Source organism: Corvus hawaiiensis, chromosome 3, assembly GCF_020740725.1.
Source record: "Corvus hawaiiensis isolate bCorHaw1 chromosome 3, bCorHaw1.pri.cur, whole genome shotgun sequence".
Taxonomy (NCBI): domain Eukaryota; kingdom Metazoa; phylum Chordata; class Aves; order Passeriformes; family Corvidae; genus Corvus; species Corvus hawaiiensis.
Genome location: NC_063215.1, coordinates 36,232,733 through 36,252,938, shown reverse-complemented (window position 1 = coordinate 36,252,938; position 20,206 = coordinate 36,232,733). Strand labels below are relative to the sequence as shown.

At 36.8% G+C, this 20,206-nt stretch overlaps 1 protein-coding gene across 9 annotated transcripts in view; it reads left to right on the top strand.

Annotated features, from left to right (window-relative positions):
* The window catches only part of CEP162 (centrosomal protein 162), a 45,552-nt gene extending 25,863 nt beyond the window's left edge, over nt 1-19,689 (top strand). For all 9 annotated transcript variants that reach the window (XM_048296690.1, XM_048296691.1, XM_048296693.1 and 6 more), the window contains 14 exons: nt 759-898; nt 1,693-1,920; nt 2,513-2,650; nt 3,556-3,668; nt 4,438-4,543; nt 4,841-4,967; nt 5,858-6,021; nt 7,429-7,533; nt 8,582-8,806; nt 9,914-10,584; nt 11,399-11,540; nt 12,534-12,632; nt 15,464-15,598; nt 17,292-19,689. In XM_048296690.1, coding sequence (XP_048152647.1) covers nt 759-898; nt 1,693-1,920; nt 2,513-2,650; nt 3,556-3,668; nt 4,438-4,543; nt 4,841-4,967; nt 5,858-6,021; nt 7,429-7,533; nt 8,582-8,806; nt 9,914-10,584; nt 11,399-11,540; nt 12,534-12,632; nt 15,464-15,598; nt 17,292-17,510 — 2,612 coding nt within the window. In that variant the 3' untranslated portion in view covers nt 17,511-19,689. The remainder of the gene's footprint in view (nt 1-758; nt 899-1,692; nt 1,921-2,512; nt 2,651-3,555; nt 3,669-4,437; nt 4,544-4,840; nt 4,968-5,857; nt 6,022-7,428; nt 7,534-8,581; nt 8,807-9,913; nt 10,585-11,398; nt 11,541-12,533; nt 12,633-15,463; nt 15,599-17,291) is intronic.
* Nucleotides 19,690-20,206: the final 517 nt, after the last annotated feature.

Here is a 20,206-nt window from a genome sequence, read left to right as displayed (position 1 = left end):
TTTAGGTGATTTCAGAAGTTAATCTCACACAGCCACATTCTGCAGAGGCCTCTATAGCTGGGAGGAGAATAGCCTTGAATCAAAGAATTCCCTAGTCATCACTGCTAAGGGAGCACCTTTCTGAGGGGTGTGTGACTCTAAAAAGGCATGAAATTTGGAAAAGAATCATTGTCTGGTGGGGTTTTTTTTCAGGTGTAACGTTCCTAAGCAGGAGCAGTCAAAATGGCAATTATAGTTGCTATCTGTATTTCAGAAGACTGAGATGTGAACAGCTCCATGTATGTTAGTGACTCTAGGGGGAAGTTTCCTGCCTTTTTATTCCAGTCAAGTTATTTGATGCAACAAATAAATGTTGCATTTCTTTGATGTCTGCACTCCAAAGTCCATTTTGAAAATTGCTGTTTCTTATCTTCCCCATAGGTTGCAATATGTTGTGTTTCTGTATACTTAGATAACTGGCAACTTCTCAAGCAGAAGAGTGAGGTTAACCTTGTTTCATGAAGGATTTATTATCCAGCTACTTGTTTCAGTTGTTCTCTTGGGTTTTGTTTTATCTTGTCATCAGTTCCTTACTGAAAAAAAAACCAAAACAAATCCTCCAGTTTTTCATTGTTCTCGAGTTTCTATATTTAATTCAAAATTCAGGTTGTAGAATACTTTACATACCTACAGGTTGGATCACATGAATACGTTTTTTTCTTAAAAGACATAAAATTCTGAATTTAATTTGTTCTATTTTACTTTCTGCCTAAATGAAGAAGCCTTATTTGCTACTAGGATAATAAGATCTGCAACAAATGAACCAACTTTGGAGGGGAGTATTAACAGAGTTTTGTCTGGCCAATCAGTTGTTAGTAATCTTCGACACCAGGCTGTGGATTACAACAGGCAATATCATGTGAGTAATAATCAGTGATGCTCCTAGTTATAGTATGTACAGCTTGGTTTGCAAGCCTATTTTGTCAGGTCTTTTAACAATTATCACAAGAATGGCAAATACTGAAATGTTGAACAAAGACTTCCCTTCGGTCAAACACTAGTTATTGCTTTTAAAATATGCAAGTACAATCATACTGCTTTTCAGTTGCTTGGATAATGCTGTTGCTTTGGTGGTTCTATGTAATTAAAGTTGCTTATTAAATTCTAAAAATTACTATTTTGTTGTAAAAGAAGGTTAAATTGAACTTCTACTTATAATATTCTGCTGTGAATGTTGAAACAGTACTACTGTTCAGGGATCTTTCCTATTTGCATTGCATTAAATATTTAAGAGTATCTTCTGACTTCTCCAAGATGACTGTATTTGCAGTACCATAATGGTTTTTCCTTCTCCCTTATCAACTGCATAATAAAGCTATTCATTGAATACCTAAAGCATTGCTGCTTTTCTAAAAGTAAGATGCTTAGCAATATAATAGCAATATAGTGGCTGTCATATATGATGTAGTTGTTTCTTGTTGGGCTTTTTTGGCTTGTTTTCCTCATATATATTTTGCAAATGAGAAGGTAGCTCATTAAAATAAATGCAGGATGTTTTGCTATTACAATGTTGGGTATTTGTGTTTTGGGTTGTTTTTTCAAGTGCCTTATATTGTTGCTGAGAGCCAGACAAACCAGTTAAATAAAACTGATGAGCAGAGTTCTGGTAAACAATCAGCTCAGTGTAATGTTTCCCTGAATTGTCTTCTCTAGGACTTACCATTTTCCCCTATCAAAAGTCGTGATAGGGAGCTATATTTGTTAAAACGAGTACAAGCAGCAGAGGAGGACCTGAACACAGCTCGGGATTTGATTCAGCAGCTGGCCAGCAAGCTTTCACAAGAAGAGAAGGAGATGGAGGCAAAGGTAGTAGAACTGAAAACGCAGCATGAAAAGGAGCTTTCTCGTCTGGGTCAGGAAAACTATGTTCTTCAGAGTAAGGTACTGTATCCTGTGCCTATAGAAGAGAAGAAACATTGTTTCTGAAAATTGAATTAGTGTTACTTTACATGAGTTGTTGAGCAGAAAATCCAAATTTACACGGACAGTGCAACTTTGTACATGCATACCTGCTGTTACATTTATTGCCTGTAAGACATGATTTTTTTTTCCTAGAGATATGTTATCCTGAGTTCCCTTACTTTGCTATTTTGTGAGTGCTGCAGCTAGTTTTTTGCAAATATTTAAATCACTCTCACAGAGATTAACAGATACCATTTGTTACAGATAAGTACTTTATGTTGAGATACTGTTTATTGTTCTGGATGCATTTTTCAATGTTGTGTTTTGTCTGTATATCTATTCCCAGAGTTATTCCACGATACCCTCCTGTCTAGACACATAAGAACAGAAACTTACAGCTTTTCTCAAACATTTTGCTTTTTTTTGTTTCATAATGCTTCTGTAAAACTCCAATAAGACCCACTCATTGGTCTGCTCTCATACTCTAATTAAGAGATTGGACTGTAGTCTTGTAGAAAATTCCATATTGTTAACAAAACTTTCTTATTGCTTGTGTGCCTTTTTCTGAAAGCTAAGAAATATGGAAGAGATGGCCAAAGAAAAGAGGTGGACCTACCATGCAGCAACAGTTCCTGTAAGTGAGGAAAAACTGGCACAAATACAAGAAGAAATTGAAGATCAAGAGGTCATTATTCAAGGTTATCAACAGGTAACACCACGCAGCTGTGTGTTCCAGCCAGCTTCAGAAACAAAACTGTTTCATGCTTACTACTTTTTTGTTGAAAACAGGTACCTTGTTTTCTAAAAAGTGGATGAAATTTGGGTGTGAAGGGCAAACATAGTGCAGGTTTAAAAAGTATTTCACACGTGTCTGGTTTGGGCTAAGTTTTTCCACAATTCCATGTAACTGATCTAAACTGTAAAAATTGGTAACTTGTCAACAGTTGAGAACTGGGAAAATACTTTATTGTCAATGAAGTACCACAAACATTTTGCCCAGATGTAGTTGAAAATTAGTACTTTTAAGCAGCATTAGCAATCTGAAAAATTCTGGTTTTTAAAATGTTTTTCTCAAGATCTGAGCAGCAGATTTCAAGGTAACCTTATTAGCATGCCTGATTTTATTACTTAGTCAAGTGGAGAAATAGAGAATTCATGCTTAATAATACTTCTGAACACTTGCAGCTGTAAAATCCAGTAGGTAGCTTAACCAGCTTTCAGCTGGTGCTCAGCATCATTTCTTGATATAAACACAATACCTTTCCAATATGGCTGTGAGCATCCCAAACAATGATGATTTTTGTCCCCAGGAATGGAGCCTGGGCAGGCTGGGCTCTGATCTATCAGCACCCACCCATGAACATGCTTTTAGAATGTAGTTGGGATAGCTTTGGGGAGGATCTGGCTTAGCTCCTTCCTGCAAAGTGAGCAGACACTTGGACGAGAATGTGGATAATGAAAGTAGATACCAATTTTAGAAGCTTAGTAATTAAATATTTAGTGTTTTCTTCCACTGTTTCAGCAGGAAAACTATGTGATGCATAGAAAATTGTTTTATGACTGTAAAAAACAGTAATTTATGAACATTCTTTAACTTTGTCTGTCTCAACTTAGGAAAATGAGAGGTTATACAAACAAATGAAAGAGCTACAAATCCAAAACAAAAAAAACGAGGAACGAATGTTTAAGGAGAATCAGTGCTTAAAGTCTGAATTAATAAACTTAAGGTAGGCTCATATCTGACCTAAAATCTCTGGAGTTTTCTACTGTTTATTTTGTTTTTATGAAGAACCATTGCAGAGTCTATCAGGTGCATGTTTTCTAGAGTTTCTCAGGTTTGTGGTTTTGTTTCTTCTTCTGAGACTTGATTTGTGTTGTTTACGGGCACTTAATTCTTTGCTTGATGGTGCTGCAAACCCGAGGGAAGACTAGAGACTTGCATGTGGGGAACACTTCAATGTTCTTATTCGTATCAGAATGCATAATACATTATACTGCACTTGTTCTGGTATTGTGGCTCTGCTGATGTGTTCAGATGTTTTGATGCTGTTGTAAGATATGCAGTAGATCAGGGGGCACAAGAGGTTCTGCTTGTGGAGAAACCATTCTGTTCACTGCACTGTAGGTCCTGTGAGATTTGCATCCAGTGCTAGTAATGAGGAAAAACAACCTAGCAATTGTGTGTACTCCTAGTTTACAAATCCTTGCTTTGGAGAGGCCTGTAGATGAGTTCCACTGATGCAGAGTAGATTTTTCTTTCCCTCCCTTGTGTAGTCCAAATAAACAAGTTCACGCGAGGTGAGAAGATTTCACCTTACAGTGAATTTTGTTTGTATATAAATGTTGTGTATATTTGCTTCTTTTTTTGGTTTGAACCAGCGCACATTGACTTCGTGGTACCATTTGGGGGGCAGGGGGTTGTGTTTGCTTTTCAGTAGCCACTGTTAGTATGCTGAGTCACCACATTGCATAACTGTTGTTGCTGTTGCTGTTTAGAGAAAAAATAGAGAAGACTAATAACCAGTCACGAATCATGCAGGATTCTGAACCAGCCAGAAATCAGAGTTTCACAGAACTGATTTCAGAGCTTCGAGCAGCACAGGTAGGTATATATCAAGCCTTATTTTCATGTGTTCTTGCAAAAACAGCATGACCATCCATACTGTAGACTAATAATGGGGTTTGGGTTTTAATTTTTTTTAATGTTTAACTTATGTTTTCCCATGCTCTGCTATAGCAGGGCCTGAGAATAAAACCAAACTTTAAAGACCTTATTGTTGCTGTGGTCTGATACAACTGTTGTGATTTAATCATTGTATGATGAAAAGGCATGTTCAGGATTTTTGTGTGATATTATGTGTTTAGTTTTTAATGTTTTACTGTTTTCTTTAAAAACCAGAAAGAAGAAGCTAAATTACTAGAAGAGATAAGACGTCTCAAACAAGATAAGCAAGCTCTTGAGGTAGACTTGGTACAAGCCAAGAAAGAGAGAGATTTAGCAAAAGTCCAGATTGCGTCTGCATCAAGTAAAGCACCTTCATTTTGTTGAATAATTTTGCTTACTTTGCATTTCACTAAGCAAATATGTAACAAAGACTTTATTAAAGTATTACTTAGTGAAATGCATTTAGACCATTTCCAAATATTGTCTCAACTTCTAACAGAAGCATACAGTGAAGGACATGTTACAGTACTTTTGGTACTCTATTAGAAAGTATCTTCTGTATCCAAACAAACTCTTTGTGGCCTATTAAGTTTGATTTCTCGCCCATGTTTCACTGGACATGGAAAACAGATGATTTCTATTATGTGACAACTCTGTTCATAAGAAAAGATTTACTATGTTACATCTTAGTCTCCTATTTAGATCTTGTCCATTTTTTACCTATAACTTATGCCTTGGGACTTTCTTCAGCATTCTTATCAGAGCTTTTTCCAGTTTGAATTAATGAGAGTGGGCTAAAAATTGGTCTCTCTCATTTCCGGTGTCAGGCACAGTAATGCTAAGCACAGTAATATTTACCTCCATGTCTCTTCTCAAAATGCTTGATCCCTAAATGGGAGGAGTATGATCAATACACATCTAAACACGCATTCAATGTTGTCATTCCTCTTGGTGCTGAAGGTCTGTTTACTAAAGCATGATCAAGAACAGATCTCCCTGAGATTCTGTTTTAAGTACTTTCCATAGTAAACTGTAAGCCATTGACTGCTATGTATGAGAGAAATAAAGGGTGGTTTTCAAATATTGTTGCTTTTTAAATCCTAATTAGGATCTAGGTTTAAAACTACTGCAGTAACAGTATTGTCAAAATGGTAAATGTATGAAATATGCTGAGGAGGATAGTGTTGACTAATTACTCCTTCAATACATAATTACTAATAAAACAATTCTAAGAATGTTTTATTCTTGTAGGTGAGAAGTCTTATGAATTTAAAGTTATGGAAGAATCATACAAACAGGAAATTACTCATTTAAAAAAAAGACTTCAGTGGTATGCAGAAAATCAAGTTCTTCTGGATAAAGATGCAGCCCGTCTTAAAGATGCAAGAGAAGAAATTGAGAAACTAAGACTAGAGGTGATAATATCTAGCTTTATATAAGAAGTTGGAACTGGAAGTTGTTTCTTTTTCCAGTGATGAGTGTAATGTAATTCTTTCCTTCATAATAATCCCATTTTTTTGGTATATTAGATTGGTTCTATTGGACATCTTGGTTATGCTTCTGGGAGCAAAAGTAACGTGCTTCCCTAGAACCTTCAAATTTCTTGACCTGAGGGACAGAGGTATATTGTTACATTAACAACTAGGAACACCCCTCTTGTCATTCTCTTTTCCTCCTTTTTGATCCACAGTAACTTAGGCAACACATTTATTTTCTCTTTAAGTACCAGTTCTAAATTCTTTCTTTGGGAAAAATCTCTGGTTACTATAGTAGAGAGGAAAAACCCAAAACACTCAAAATATAAACCAAACAAACTAATACATGAATCTTGAATACTGCCAAGATTTGCATTGTCTACAGTCAGTACATTGGACTTAGGATTCACAGAAACAAAAAATTTTACTGGTGCTAAAATACAAGTGATCTTGGAATTTTTCCATGGTATTTTCTTAGAGAGATCACAGATGAAAGGAGGTGCTTCCGAAGGAGCAGCCAGGGAAGGAGATCCCTTAAACACCACCATATCAAACTTTGATCAAGATAACATTGCCGTGAAAGAAAATATTTTTATTGGCATTTTCTCTGGGCTGGATTGGTGCCTAAAAATTCTGGTGCCTAGAGCTCTGACTTCATAGAAATAATCAAATCAGTCAAACTATGCTGGCATGAAAGCATTACTTATGCTAATATTGCCAGTGTGGGAGGGAAATCAAGATAGGAATACTTTTAAATACCCAGGGTGTAATATCCCTATATAGAGATCATAGTGGCTGATAAAGGTAGGAAATTCAATTTTAGATTATAGCATTGAGTCCTCATGGCCAGACTTCACGGGAGTGCAGGAGCATGAGTTATGCAGTTCCTTCCCTGATTCTGGAACTCAGCTTTTATTTAGGCACAACATAACATTGCCTTTTGGCTGTTTCTATATCTCATCACAAGGTGTAGCATTGCAAATCACAAACCATTTCCTAAACTCATCCTGAAGTCATGGAATGCACTGTAGTGCTTTATATAATAGCTTATTAATCAAGCCTGCATACTGGAAGTATGAGAGAAAGAAACAGTTTTACTGGTACAAAGACAAGAGTGTCTGAACTGAAATTCTCCTCTAGATTTCCATAGCTAGTTTCAGCTGCTTTGGAGGAGGAAGCTGTCATGTGGGCTAAGAACCTGAAGAATCATTTAGTACAGAAATTACCATTACCAGTTTTTAAGTGGCAGAATATATATATTATATTATGTGTGTTTGAAATGCTTTTTTACTACAGGACAGTGTCTCTGAATACATAATTCAATTTGTCTTCTCGTAAATTGAGCAGGTTGAGAAGCTCAGAGCTGAAGCAGGAGATCAGCGTGTGCAACAGAAAAAACGTCTGCGAGACAGAGCAGCAGATGCTAAAAGAATTCAGGATCTTGAGCGACAAGTATGCAATAAAAGAACTGTCTTTCACATTTAACCTTTGTTTCAGATAAGGTCTCTTAAAACACCAGTGCTTTCGTAAGGATAAAGCGTAGCATGAAGTTGTATGATAAAGTAACTTGTGTTATTGAACACTCAAAAACACAAAAAGCTGCAATTATTTACTTAGAGCTCTTCTTGCTACTGTGCTCTAACAAGCTGATATCCCTTTTAAATCTTTTAAAGTACTGTTTAGAGTTTCTTTGAAAGGGGCAAGAGGGCAAAAGCCAAAGGTTGCTGTTTATCTTCTAAGACTCCTGTCCATGTTCAGTAATTCCTTAAAAGTATCAACCAAGTTGATTCAAAAGTAGGGGTTTAAATTCCATTGGATTCCTACAAGATTCATGAAAACTGGGGGAGCGGAGACCTTAAAATCCATGTTTCTACTAAAGAAACATCAAGTGGAAGTGGGACTTCCTGAATTATAGGAGATGGCAGCTGCATTAGTTAGGGATGTGAGACTCATGGGCAAGAGCCTTTCAGAATTCTGATGAGAAAAATATCTTATCCATAGATAAGAGAGGGGCTTGTTATGATGTTGCATGCAAGGTGTTAGTTTTACATTATTGCAGACTACAAAATAAAAGGCATATAATCTGTTATTGGGAGAATAATTCCAATATCACTATGAAATATCTTTAACAGTTGGAAAAGTAGAATGTGAATGCAAATACTGAAGAAAAGCAAACATATTCACAGCATTAAAAGCCGTATTCAACTTGAAGACCTTTTTTTTTGACTTTCTTAGGACTGTTGACATAAGGCAGTCTAAAGACCAGAGCAGTATTTTAAGATCATGTGTAAGTCAGTCAGTAAAAGATTATGAGTCTTGCTTTTCTGTAAACAATAACAAGAAGGGAAGAATGTAAAATAATTCTCAATATATGCATCTATAGTTTTCATTCTTCCACCTTAAGGGGATGAAATGTGTTAACATTCTGTCACTTATTTCTGTTCACTTTTCAGTAGAACTTTATTATTTTTGACCTTTGACTTAATTTTCTTATGAATAGATTAGAGAAATGGAAGGAATTCTAAAAAGAAGGTATCCAAATTCTTTGCCTGCTTTGATTTATGCTGCTGCTGCTGCTGAGAAAACTAATGATCTTTCAGCTAAAAAAAACACAGTTGAATTTTTGGAGAGAAGAATAAAGAAATTAGAAACAGAACTTGAAGGTAAAGATGATGAAGCTAAGAAAAGCCTCCGTGCCATGGAACAACAATTTCAAAAAATAAAGGTAAAAGTTGAATAGTCCACTTTGCAAGTAACAGTCACAAGGCAACTGGAGTCTAACACAGGTTAGTGGTTAAAACAGAAGGCAAACACCACATTCAAAGGAAAAAAATACTCAAAGAATTTATAACCAGAATTTCAGTACCTTCAGCACCTAAGATAAAAATAGCATCGAAATTGCTAGGGTGGGATTGAAACGAAGAGGACAAGTTCTTGAGGCATAATAATTTAATTCTTACAACTAAGGTAAGTGGTTTTCACCCTGTGGGTCAGAGTAGCTGCTTATTTAATTCCTTGCTGTACCAAAGGCTGTGTTCTCCAAAGGTCTGCTGACAGAGCATATCTGCAGGGACCATTGGGAAGCACAAACATGCTGTCCAAAAATTACGTGATAGTGAGCCTAAAGACTCGTGTTAGGAAGCATGGAAGTCTGGCATTTTAATTCAAGGAAAAGGTGAACTGCACAGGTGCTTAATGAGCAAGAAAGGAAAGCATTGGCCAGTTGTTCCACCTTTTCTCCACGAGTCACTCATCATGCTTTCCTCGAAGGAAAATAATGGCCATCCAGGCTATTAAGAAGGTTAGGTTTCCTCAGCTCATTAGGAGGAAAGATTCTGTGTCTGCCTGAATTCATACTTCTATCTTTGTACTTATAAATAAATAAAATAAAGATCTGTTCTGTTAAAATTTAAGATGTTTTGAAAAATGCAAAGTACAGCTTTGAGCATGTGACCAGAATGTTTGCCAGCTGACCAATAGCAAGTACATAATGGCAAAATTAACATTGGTAGCATCTGAAGAGAACTCAATTACATAAAAATTAAATATTTTCTTGTCAATGTAATTTTCTATCCCATTGTTACCGCATCCATTGTGGTTAGATTATTTTGTAGTAAATGTTTCGAGTAATTCTGTTTTAAAGCAGACTTAATTATTTCACTCACTAATTTCTGAACTGATTGAGTGGTTTGTTAGTAATCCTGACTTGTATCCTGTCTTCTGAAATCTTGCTTCAGATGGGCAGTAACTTTAAAGAATAACAGGAAGAGATAATAATAACAGTACACTTATGAAACTGCTTTTTTCTTCCTGTTTTCTACTCCCCTCCTAGATACAGTATGAGCAAAGACTTGCAGAGCTCGAGCAACTCCTTGCCTATGAATTTATGAATGAAGCACCAAAACTGAATGGTGATAAAGCCAGTTCTACAGAACTTGAACAGGAGCTTCAGAATCTAAAGAAGACCCATGAGATCACTGTTGGAAACCTCCAGACAGAAATTGAAAATCTTAAAAGTCAAAATTCCCAATTAAAACTCAGAAGTAAAAATGATAATAAAGACTTAGAGTCCATGGACTCTAAGATGAAACAAGGTAGCACAAAAGACAGGTTGTTAAAACTAAATGAAGAACTGGTCACTAAAAATAGAGAAATACAAGACCTTACAAAAACTGTAGAGAAACTTCAAAAAGAAAGGATGGTGATGTTGTCTGATAATAATTTGAGAAATAACACAAACACTAATGGAAACTCTGCAGAGGTCTTGAAAAAGAATACCTCAGCAACAGATAGAAGGAATTCCAACAACACTGAACCCTGTCTAAGCATGTTTGATGATGACAAAATACATCAACTACGTATTTTTTCTGATTCTCATCTCTCGGAAGTTCTGCAAGAAAATGCACATCTGAAAGAGGAGCTAGAGAGGTTGTCTCTAGAAATGGGCCAGCAGCGAGTGGAGTCTCAAGCAGCACTGGCTTATTCTGAAAATAACATACGAAGGTAAATGCTCAACGTACTCCTTTAAAAACCTTCTTAAAGTGTTAGCAGATACAGGATTGAACTGGCGCATTAACATGTCAGCCCTGTGTGAAAGGTTGCTTATACCTTCATTTGTACTGTTTGTTTTCTGGCTTTGGGGGGTTTTGGGGGTTTTTTTGCAGTTTTGGGGGGGTTTTTTAAGCAGTGCACTGTCACAGTTCTTTCTATGGGCAAACCTGTATTAATGCTTTTATTAATACTACAATTTCTTAGTAAAATACCTCAGTTTAAATCGTCCTATCTTAGATGCTTTGTGTTGTATGGCATCAATATTTGGTACATGTACTTTCCTTCAAATCTGGGGTATGCTTGCAGTGGGATTTACTTGGCCAGCTGTAGAAACCTTATACTTCACCTAGTCTCCCTCACATCCCTTCATAGTCAAAGTAGAAGAAATTGGCATATTTAGATTGCAACACATTCTTTTCTAAAACAGATACCTAAAAGAAGATAGATGCATTATGATTTAAAAGCATGAGTTTTCTCACCATGGTTTTAATAAGAGGAGCCAACAAAGATGATTGACTGAATTTTCTGTATCCTAACTAGTTAAATGATACACAGACCAAGCATTGTGGATTTCCCACCTTTTCATCCTTCCAGAGCAGTAGAATTAATGGTGGTCCTGTCTTGCAAGGTTTTTTTATGAAATATCAAAGACATGCTACATTTAACATTTTTGATATTTTATATGTTCAAGTGAGAAGCTGCTGCATTTTTGAAGAGCTGTCCGCAGCTGCTTTACTATATCCCACTTTCCTCTTGCTCTGTTCAGGATGCAGGAAGACACAGCAGAATACATTGCATCTCTGAAAGCTTCCCACCAGAGGGAAGTCGAGAAGATTGTTTGCCAGCATGCAAAGGAGCATTCTACTTCTAAAGTAGCTGAACTAAAGAACAGAATTTCAACACAGGAGGTAAGATACAGTAGATGCATTAGTTACATATAGCTATATCTTAGGGTTATTTCTTTCTGTATTACTATAAACTTACTTGCTTTGAAGTAGGACCTCTTGTTTTAAAAATCATCCTGTGCCACAGCATTCACAGAATCCCAGAATAGCTGAGGTTGGAAGGGACCTCTGAAGGTCTTGTCCAACCACCCTGCTCAGGAGGGTCATCCTGGACCATGTCCAGGTTGCTTTTGAGTATCTCTAAGGAGCACGATTCCACCACTTCTCTGGGCTGTTTTACGCATGATATAAAGGGTAGAAAGAGCTATTGCATTCAGATTATTTAAGAACATTTTAAAATGAGGAAAGTAACTTGAAGATTGAGACTTGTTTTCATATACATATGTACCTGTGTGCTATTTGACAGCCCATGCAGAGCACTATTCACTAGCACACACACACACGTGTTAGAGGCAGTGTTGTTACTGCACGCCTCACTTACACCTGTACTACTACGATCACAGAGATGTTAAGGGGTTGGAATGCACCTCAAAGATCATCTAGTCCCAACCCTCCTTGCCATGTCCCCTTTTGTAGGACAGGGACACCTCCTACTAGACCAGGTTGTTCAAGACCTTATCCAACCTGTCTTTGAATACTGCCAGGGTTGGGGCATCCACAGCCTCCCTGGGAAACCTGTTCCAGTGCCTCTCCACCCTCACAGTAACGAATTTCTTCACAACATTTAACCTAAACTTCCCGGCTTCCAATTTTTACCCATTACTCCTTGTGCTATCACGCCAGTTCCTGATGATGAATCTCTCTGGCTTCCCAGTAGGCCCCCTTCAGATACTGGGAGTTTGCTATGAGGTCTCCACACAACCTTGTCTTCTCCAGAATTAACAGCCCCAACTTTCTCAGTGCTGCTTGTATTTTTCTGTACTTCTCCTGCAGAGGTTTTCACATGTTGTCATGGGTATATGTGCTAATGACAAAATATTTTTAAACTTTTTGTAGATATTAATAAAACATCTTCAAGAACAACTTGGTGAACAAGAGAGACGTCAAGAAGCTCTTTTAGTATCACAGATAAGAGAGCAACTTCTACAAAAAGAGGTATATCTAAATTTCAATTGGGGTACCTTAGTCTAATAAGAGTTTTCATCCTAATTCATGTCAAGCCTCAAATAATATATAGTAAAATAAGTCTTAGAAACAAAATTTTTGTCAGTTGCTTCTACATCAATTATACCTGAGAATGCAAGGTTTTTCTAGTGTGACCAGGAGAACAACACAGAACAGAACACAGAACTTTGACCTTTTTTGATTTTAATCTTTTAATTATTTTTTTTATTTGGTTTGAAATGTCTGACATCTGTGTGAAATTTGATCAGCAGGTTAATCCAGTCTTTCATATTCTCTGAGAGTTATGGTGGATAATGGTAAATAGACCACAGGACTTTTTCTTTATTTCTCTTTATTAAGAGGATTTTTTATTATTGTTTTCAAAAGCTTTTCTTTTTTCATCCTCCATTGCCATAAAACTGACTTAGGCAATTATATTCTTGGTTTTCTCCTCTGCTATCTCTGAAACTTAAGGTGTCTTAAGAAGGGAGAGTTAGCTATAAAAGTTCTGAAATTCAGTTGGTTTTGAGAGACGTATATAGCTTTTTCTAATCTTCTACTTCTATTAATAACATATAATCTGAAAATTACACTTGTTCTTTACTTTTGGGTTAATGTTGTGTCAAGTTGCTGTCCATCTTTTAGCTCAAGCTTTTAGAATCATTGGCTATGCTTTTGTAGTTCTTGAAGTACTGCGAGTCTTTCTGTTACCACCTCCTGTTCAGGAGGATGTAGCCTGTCTCAGCACTGTGCCTCTGCTTCATTCACCATCTCCTTGATGTATGAACATCACTAATATTAACTTAATTTTGAGAATACTCTTACTTGCAAGAGTTATTAAAAGCAATTAATCTTAATCTCGCTAAACTCAGATTTATCTGGGTATTTATCTTACATGTGCAAAATTCCACCTCTGTTGTGATGTATTTGTATACAAGTGTGGGTTTATAGGGGGAGGAAAACATGTCCTGTTAAGCAAGTTTGGTGTTTGCAGAATAGAGGCTGAGACTTCGGGTTCATACTCTGAATCTAATGGTAGATGTTGCCTTTCCTTACAAAGCTTGTTTCATTCCAGTGGTCTCAGTATATATAATACTTCTTCCGGGAAAAACAGGGCAAGAGTGCAATGAGAAAATGTTATTCATTTGTTTCCTCTATGACTGCTTTACAGATTATTGACAGTGATGGTTTAAGAGAATGATCATCCAATCTGACCCACATGTTAGCAGCCAACTTCAAGGTGCTGGCATTTAAGAAAATGTAAAGGAGTGTCTTTGTTACAGAAATTATTGCAAGACTATACAGAGAGAAATATCTATGTAAAGCCTTGCTTTTGCCCTCCAGCATGGTTGCTATGCTGCTTATAAAATACATCTTAAGCATTAAATGGTTAAACAAGTTTTGCTGAGAAAAGAAGACAACCAAACCTGCAAATGGAATTAGTCGTGATAGGGGAAGGCACCTCACTGGTAATAGGATTGAGTCCTCTGTCTAAAATGATGGTACCTCAAAAAAGGCAAATTTTTCCTGAGGCTTCTTGGAAGATTGTTATTTGAACACTAATCTCAGAAATGCTGTTCATGGATGTTTTCCATTAACTGAGTACTTCTTTTCCTTAACAGCTTGCACGTAGCACTGCATTGTATTTGACGTGGTTCTGTTGCTGGCAAAATACACAGAGCCCATTTTCTCCTGGGGCTTTTTCCCCTCATAAGATGTTTCCACTATGATATTTTTATTGTATTTAATTATATACTTGAGACTACACATCAGCCCTTCCCTTCAGTGGGGCAGTTTAGCAGCAGCCAGGCAGCAGGCACTCAGTGGCACAGACCTTTTGAAACTAAGATTTCTGCTCCTCTGACAAACGTGGCTGAACAGGTTCAAAGCTGCTGGAGTAATGGACAGGCAAAAATGTGCGTGCATAGGCCTTGTCATTTTAGCCGCCTTAAAATATGGAAATAATAGTGAGCTGCCTTAGAATCACTTCTCAGTAAGAGTGACAACATCTTATGAAGACACAATTGCTTCCAGCAACTTGAATTCACAGCAGAGAGCCAAGGATGGCTGAGTGCTTGTAGAGGGTTAGCAGCTCTCCAATACACTGGGTAAAGGGAGCTAAGGACTATCATAAAGGATAAAGACTTGAAAGTTTTCACTTTAGTTTACTTACACACATTAAGAGTGACCAAAAAGTACTTAGGATGTTAAATGAAGGAATATAAATTTATTTAAAATAGGCAAAGATTGAGAATAAACCAGAAGGGCTTTATGAGAAAACTTCCCTGAATTTCTGGAGGATTAGGAAATCAGTTTTAAGTCATTGGCAAGTTGATTTTGCCTGGTAATTATTAAACTTACATGGAGCTTGTAATCATCTCTTTAGACATTAAATTAGCATGTCTTTAATTAATTTAGTCCTTAGAAATACACTGGTATCTTTTATATTTGGTCTTAATTCAGGGTGTGAGAAAGGATTGTGTAAGAACATCTAATCATAATATTCTCTGTTAACTTTTGTTGTATGAAGTATAAAATTAGACAGAACACAATTACTTCATAACATTATTAACAGGATGGGATTTATCAGAGAGGACTAGACTTTCATGTCCTCAGGCTACTTCTTAGAAATGAAAAATCCTAATATAAGTCCCTGAGTCTCTGTTAAAGCTTTTGAACAAAGGAGATTTCTCTTTTATGTCTTCCTTTCTACAGCTTTTGAATGGAATGATTAAACAATGCAAATACATTTTTAAAGGACCCTGTTTTATACACTGCTTAACACAGTGATAATAATTTTTGTCAATTCTCTTTGGCTGTAGGTGACAAAATTGTTGGAAGAACTGAGAGAGGCTAGGGAGAGCCAGAGTCCTGAAATGAAACATTTCTTGTGCCTGGAAAAGAAAATCAAGCATATAGAGAGCAGACATGCAGAAAGAGAGCATGAAATTCAAAAGGTACACCAGTGCATAACTGCATTTACTTCTTAAGAGCAATTTATTGGTTTAACTGTAATTTTATGGTATTTATTCATGCTTATTTAGCTCGTGCTGCAGGAGGGAAGTAGTTTTTACACAGCTGTTTTGTCTTTGCCTGCTAATGCAAGTGAATGTAGGTGCAGGCTTGGTCAGCTTGGCCTTGCTGTGATAATTAAGATTACTTGTGTAACTTCCTTGCAGCCTGGTGTAAGAAGGCCTTGCTGTTGCAGAGCGTTGGACTGTGTGACCTCTGCAGGTCCCTTGTTTCATTTGGTTATTTCGTATTTCAGTTACACAACGAAAGCAAGCTACTGAAAAATGACAAGAGTTTGGAATGTGGAGTCTGAGCTATGATATATTCCTCAATTGAACTGTAATTATCTAGTCCTAGCAGCCCTATTCAGAAAAGCTGCATTAAAAGTATAGAAACATCTTATTTTATTTTAAATTTTAAAACCAGATCTCAAGGAATATAATTTTAATGTACAGATTTTTTTGTTGTAGAAGGATTTCTTATACATTTCTGTAGCAGATACTTACTTGCTTTCAAAAAAGACCTGTGCATAAAACAAGTCATTGGATTAAAAACAAATCCTGTTGCCTCTGATGTTTTCATTCTGTCCTGCTAAAGGTGACTGTAATACAGTTCTTTTTTTGAAAATAATTTGGTTTTATATAATGTGAGGATGTCTTTACCATTTCTTTGAAGTGCTTGCTGATGCCTACTCTGTGATCTATGTCTAGTATTTGCTAAGATGTTTTGTAATGTTTTGGGGTTTTTTAAAATAAATAATAGTATACATAATTAGTACTAAATAATTCAGTCTTTTTGTGGTGCTCCTGCTCTTTTTATGTATTAAGCTTTAGGTTTTGTTTTATCCTAATTTTGCTCCTTTAACCATCAGCACTGGGGCATTGAACAGTTGCCCAAATGAATTGTATCAAAATGAGTAGTGGAGGAAAGGAAATTGCTGAGCATGAAATTAACAGGTTATCCTTAGTATCCAACTGCAAATATCATAATTATGGCCTTTAAGTGATAGGCTTTCTTTAAAAAAATCTATTACAATTAATTGTGGTGTGGAGATTTTGACATCCGATGACACTTCTTATGTTGTGTAATTTAATAGGATGATGTCAGGGATTCAAGTTAAAGTTATTCAGACCTTTATCTGCAGCAGCATCAGATCTTTGGGACTACAGGACATTTTCTGATAATTCATAGAACTTGTGGCTTTTAGAAGTAGAGTAGTAGGCTACAACATGTCATTCAGATTTGGTTTGTTTTGCAGAGTGTTACTTTAATTATCACATTTAAGTGGCAATTTAAAAAGTTTATTTTGATTTATAGAGGGTTTTATATTATATGCTCAGCTTTGTCTTAAATATTCAAATGTAATTGCTGCTTTGGAGAGGATAAGTTAAATTCTCCTGGGGCTCATTAGGCAATAATCAATTCTACCCTTCTGTCATTAATGCAAATATTTAAAGGAATTCATTGCTATGAGAAGGATTTTTGTAATATTCAGAATAAATTGTTTCCACTTAATGTGAGCATTCGGCTTTGAGACTGAGCATCAGATAAAATGATGTGGCAGATTTGTGCAAAGGGGCAGCACTGGCTGGGTATTGGAGTAGGAAATCACAGTGCTGACTTTATTCTAATTTGCAGGCAGCCCAGCTAACACAGCACATTACTGAAGCAAGGCAAGCCCAGGAGGTTGAGAAGTGGCGGAGGCTGGCACAGCAGAAGAATCAGGAACTGGAGAAATTTCGAATGGAATTGGATTCAATATTAGATGTTTTACGTGAACTGCAGAAACAAGGGGTTGTTATTCCTGCACCTGATTCCAGTGGTTTCAGAGTGACAGACAGCTGTTGGAAGACATGATTAGGTAGTAGTTAAGTAGAGAAGCAGAATTTTAATACTCAAAGTTACGTACAGAAAATGTTATTGAAAATCATTATTGTAATGCACATAAATTGCACTGCATTCTGATCTTCTCTGGAATCTGTCATGTCCAGAGGCAGATTTGCATTGAGCAATACTCTAGTCATACTCTGTGTCTTCTATTTTATTAGTAATAAATTTACATATTTTTTTATAATGGTTTAAAATATTGAGGTTATTCCAGAAATTCAACTATCATTGAAAAATTCCCTTTTTCACATACTGTAGAACATGCCTGAATATTTTTAACTTTGGTTTCTAACTTGTCTTATAGTGATTCCTTTGTGAAAAATTTGAGTAATAAGCTGTTTGGTTTGTATGTTTAGTGTATGGCATTAATGTATTTCATTCCATAGGGCAGGAAAATCATCTTTTTTTGATTTTGCTTCTCTCCCTCCAATTCATATAATATTCCCTCCCTTATCTTTAAGACCCCTTCCAACTTAGTGAATGATTGGAGGGCTGGAGGAGAGCAGGCATTCCCTGGTGGTGCTCAAATTCAAGCTGTACTTTGGTTACTTTTCAGATAATCCCAACTGTGCTGGTAAGACTGATGGCAGAGTGGGTCTAGCTGAATTTGTACAGGGCAGATACAGAAAAAGGCTATACAACACAGTGTGAGAGTAGTTATTGGTGTCCCTTTTAAAAAGGAAGGCTGCACTGATAAGGTTGTCACAATGGGCTGTTCAGGACTGACATAGTAAGAACCTCTCTAGGTGATCTTGACAGACAGAGAGACCAGTCAAATGTGAAGACATTGTGTTAAAGCTCAGGCTTCAGGGGTGTGTAGATGGGGAAATTTAGAGTTAAAATATTGAGCAAGTTAGGAAAGGGGCCAGGAAACAAAACAAAACAAAAAAACAAACCAAAAACCAGACCAAAAAAAATCCCTGTACTACCATCCTCAGGAGTGACAAAGGAAACTAGTTTGCTTAAGCAGGAATAATCCACTACCCAAATACCAAACGTGGAGGTAACATTCTGCTGAACTGACAGGCCTCAGGGCAGGTAACACACTGAATGTTAGAGGCTGTTGCCTTCTGCCTCTCCTCAGGCCCTGCCAGAGTTACACACCTGTGCTGGAGAGCAGGTACACAGGAGCAATTCCTACTGTGTCACAAATGTGTACCTCGGCGTGCTACGCTTTTGGTCTCTTCTTTCAAGAAAGAGATAGACCCAGTGGAGGGAAAGAAGAATCATCACTCCAGGAAATGCAGCCCTTGGAACTGCTGAAGCCATAGAAACTGCACTGCCCCAGAGAGGAGACATGGGGGGATGGTGAGCATGGCTATTACACTTAACATATCTGAAAAACTTGCTGCTAAAAGCAAGAAGCAGCAATTAAAAATAAAGAAAATTCAAAAAAGGTGATGATAGCTATTCCATGGTTGGAAGGAATGCTTTCCCAACAAATCAGTACATTATTAGTTTGAAGTTTCAGTGGCTGCAAGTCCTTAAGAATTCTGTAGCACATATACTGAGGTTGTATCTCAATCAACTATACTTGTTTAGGGCAAAGAGAAGATAAAAGCTAGAATGTACTACTTAGGTCCCTGAGGACCTGTAGTATTGGTTGAGCCTAGCATTTAAATCAGATGTGAAATAGTTCAGGGCTGTGCATGTGTGTTTATGTATCATGTTCTTCAGGGACCAGCAGTAAACATGCATTTTCTCTCATACAAGCATGTGGCTGAACATGCATAAAAAACAAAAGAGTATAACAAGTTAGACCATATAGACATAGACAGTGCTTAAGTGCAAGGGTTTTTCTTTTTGGCATATACACAAACATAAAATGAGCCTGTATACAGATATATATAGACATTAAAAAAGGAAGGTGGGTTGCCAGTTAGTATGGTAATCTTGGTTGTCTCATGTTCAGATATTTTCAGTATTTCTATTTTGTTCCCATCTAAGAAAGTATTAGTCCATATTCATAAAATGTGTAAATATGAAACTGCTTTGTATATAAAATATCAGTTATATGTAAATATGGTGCATTTTCTTGATTTGGTTCTGTTTTGCAAATGAAAAGGATAAAAATTGTATCATTTCAACTTATTTATTTCCTGTACAATTTGCTGTATGTGTGACACTGTATTAAAATGTGTGACCTGAAGTGAGAGAATTTTTTCAACTGCCGCAACCCTTGTGTTCCTAGAGGGGCCAGGTCCTGGATGGAGGTTCTTAGGACAGGAATCCTAGAGGAAGAGTTTCTGGTTACTGGAAACCCTCTCATGGATGTTGCTTAAGTCATCAAGGGGAGATTGCCTTAATGTTCATGCAGTTCATTCAAGCACTTTTTGCAATTTTTACAGTCAGTTCTTAGCAAATGCTGGTATCTCACATAGTTGGAATTAAATTCTCTCTCTGAGTCCATTTTACTGAGCAGGGACAGTATTATTTACCATTACTGTATCATAATGTTTATGCCATGTTCTCACACGTATTTATGCAGCTGTGCACTCACTGAAGCATGGTCTTCAGATTTTGGGCATTTACCATGCAGTGGACACTCTACACAGTAACAGACTGTCTCTGGGCTTGAATGGCTGCAGTTAGGGTGTTCCTTTTAGAGAACTCAGGTGCTAGTTTTAAGTTCTCTGTTAAAGTTGTTACTGACGCTGTGTGGATTT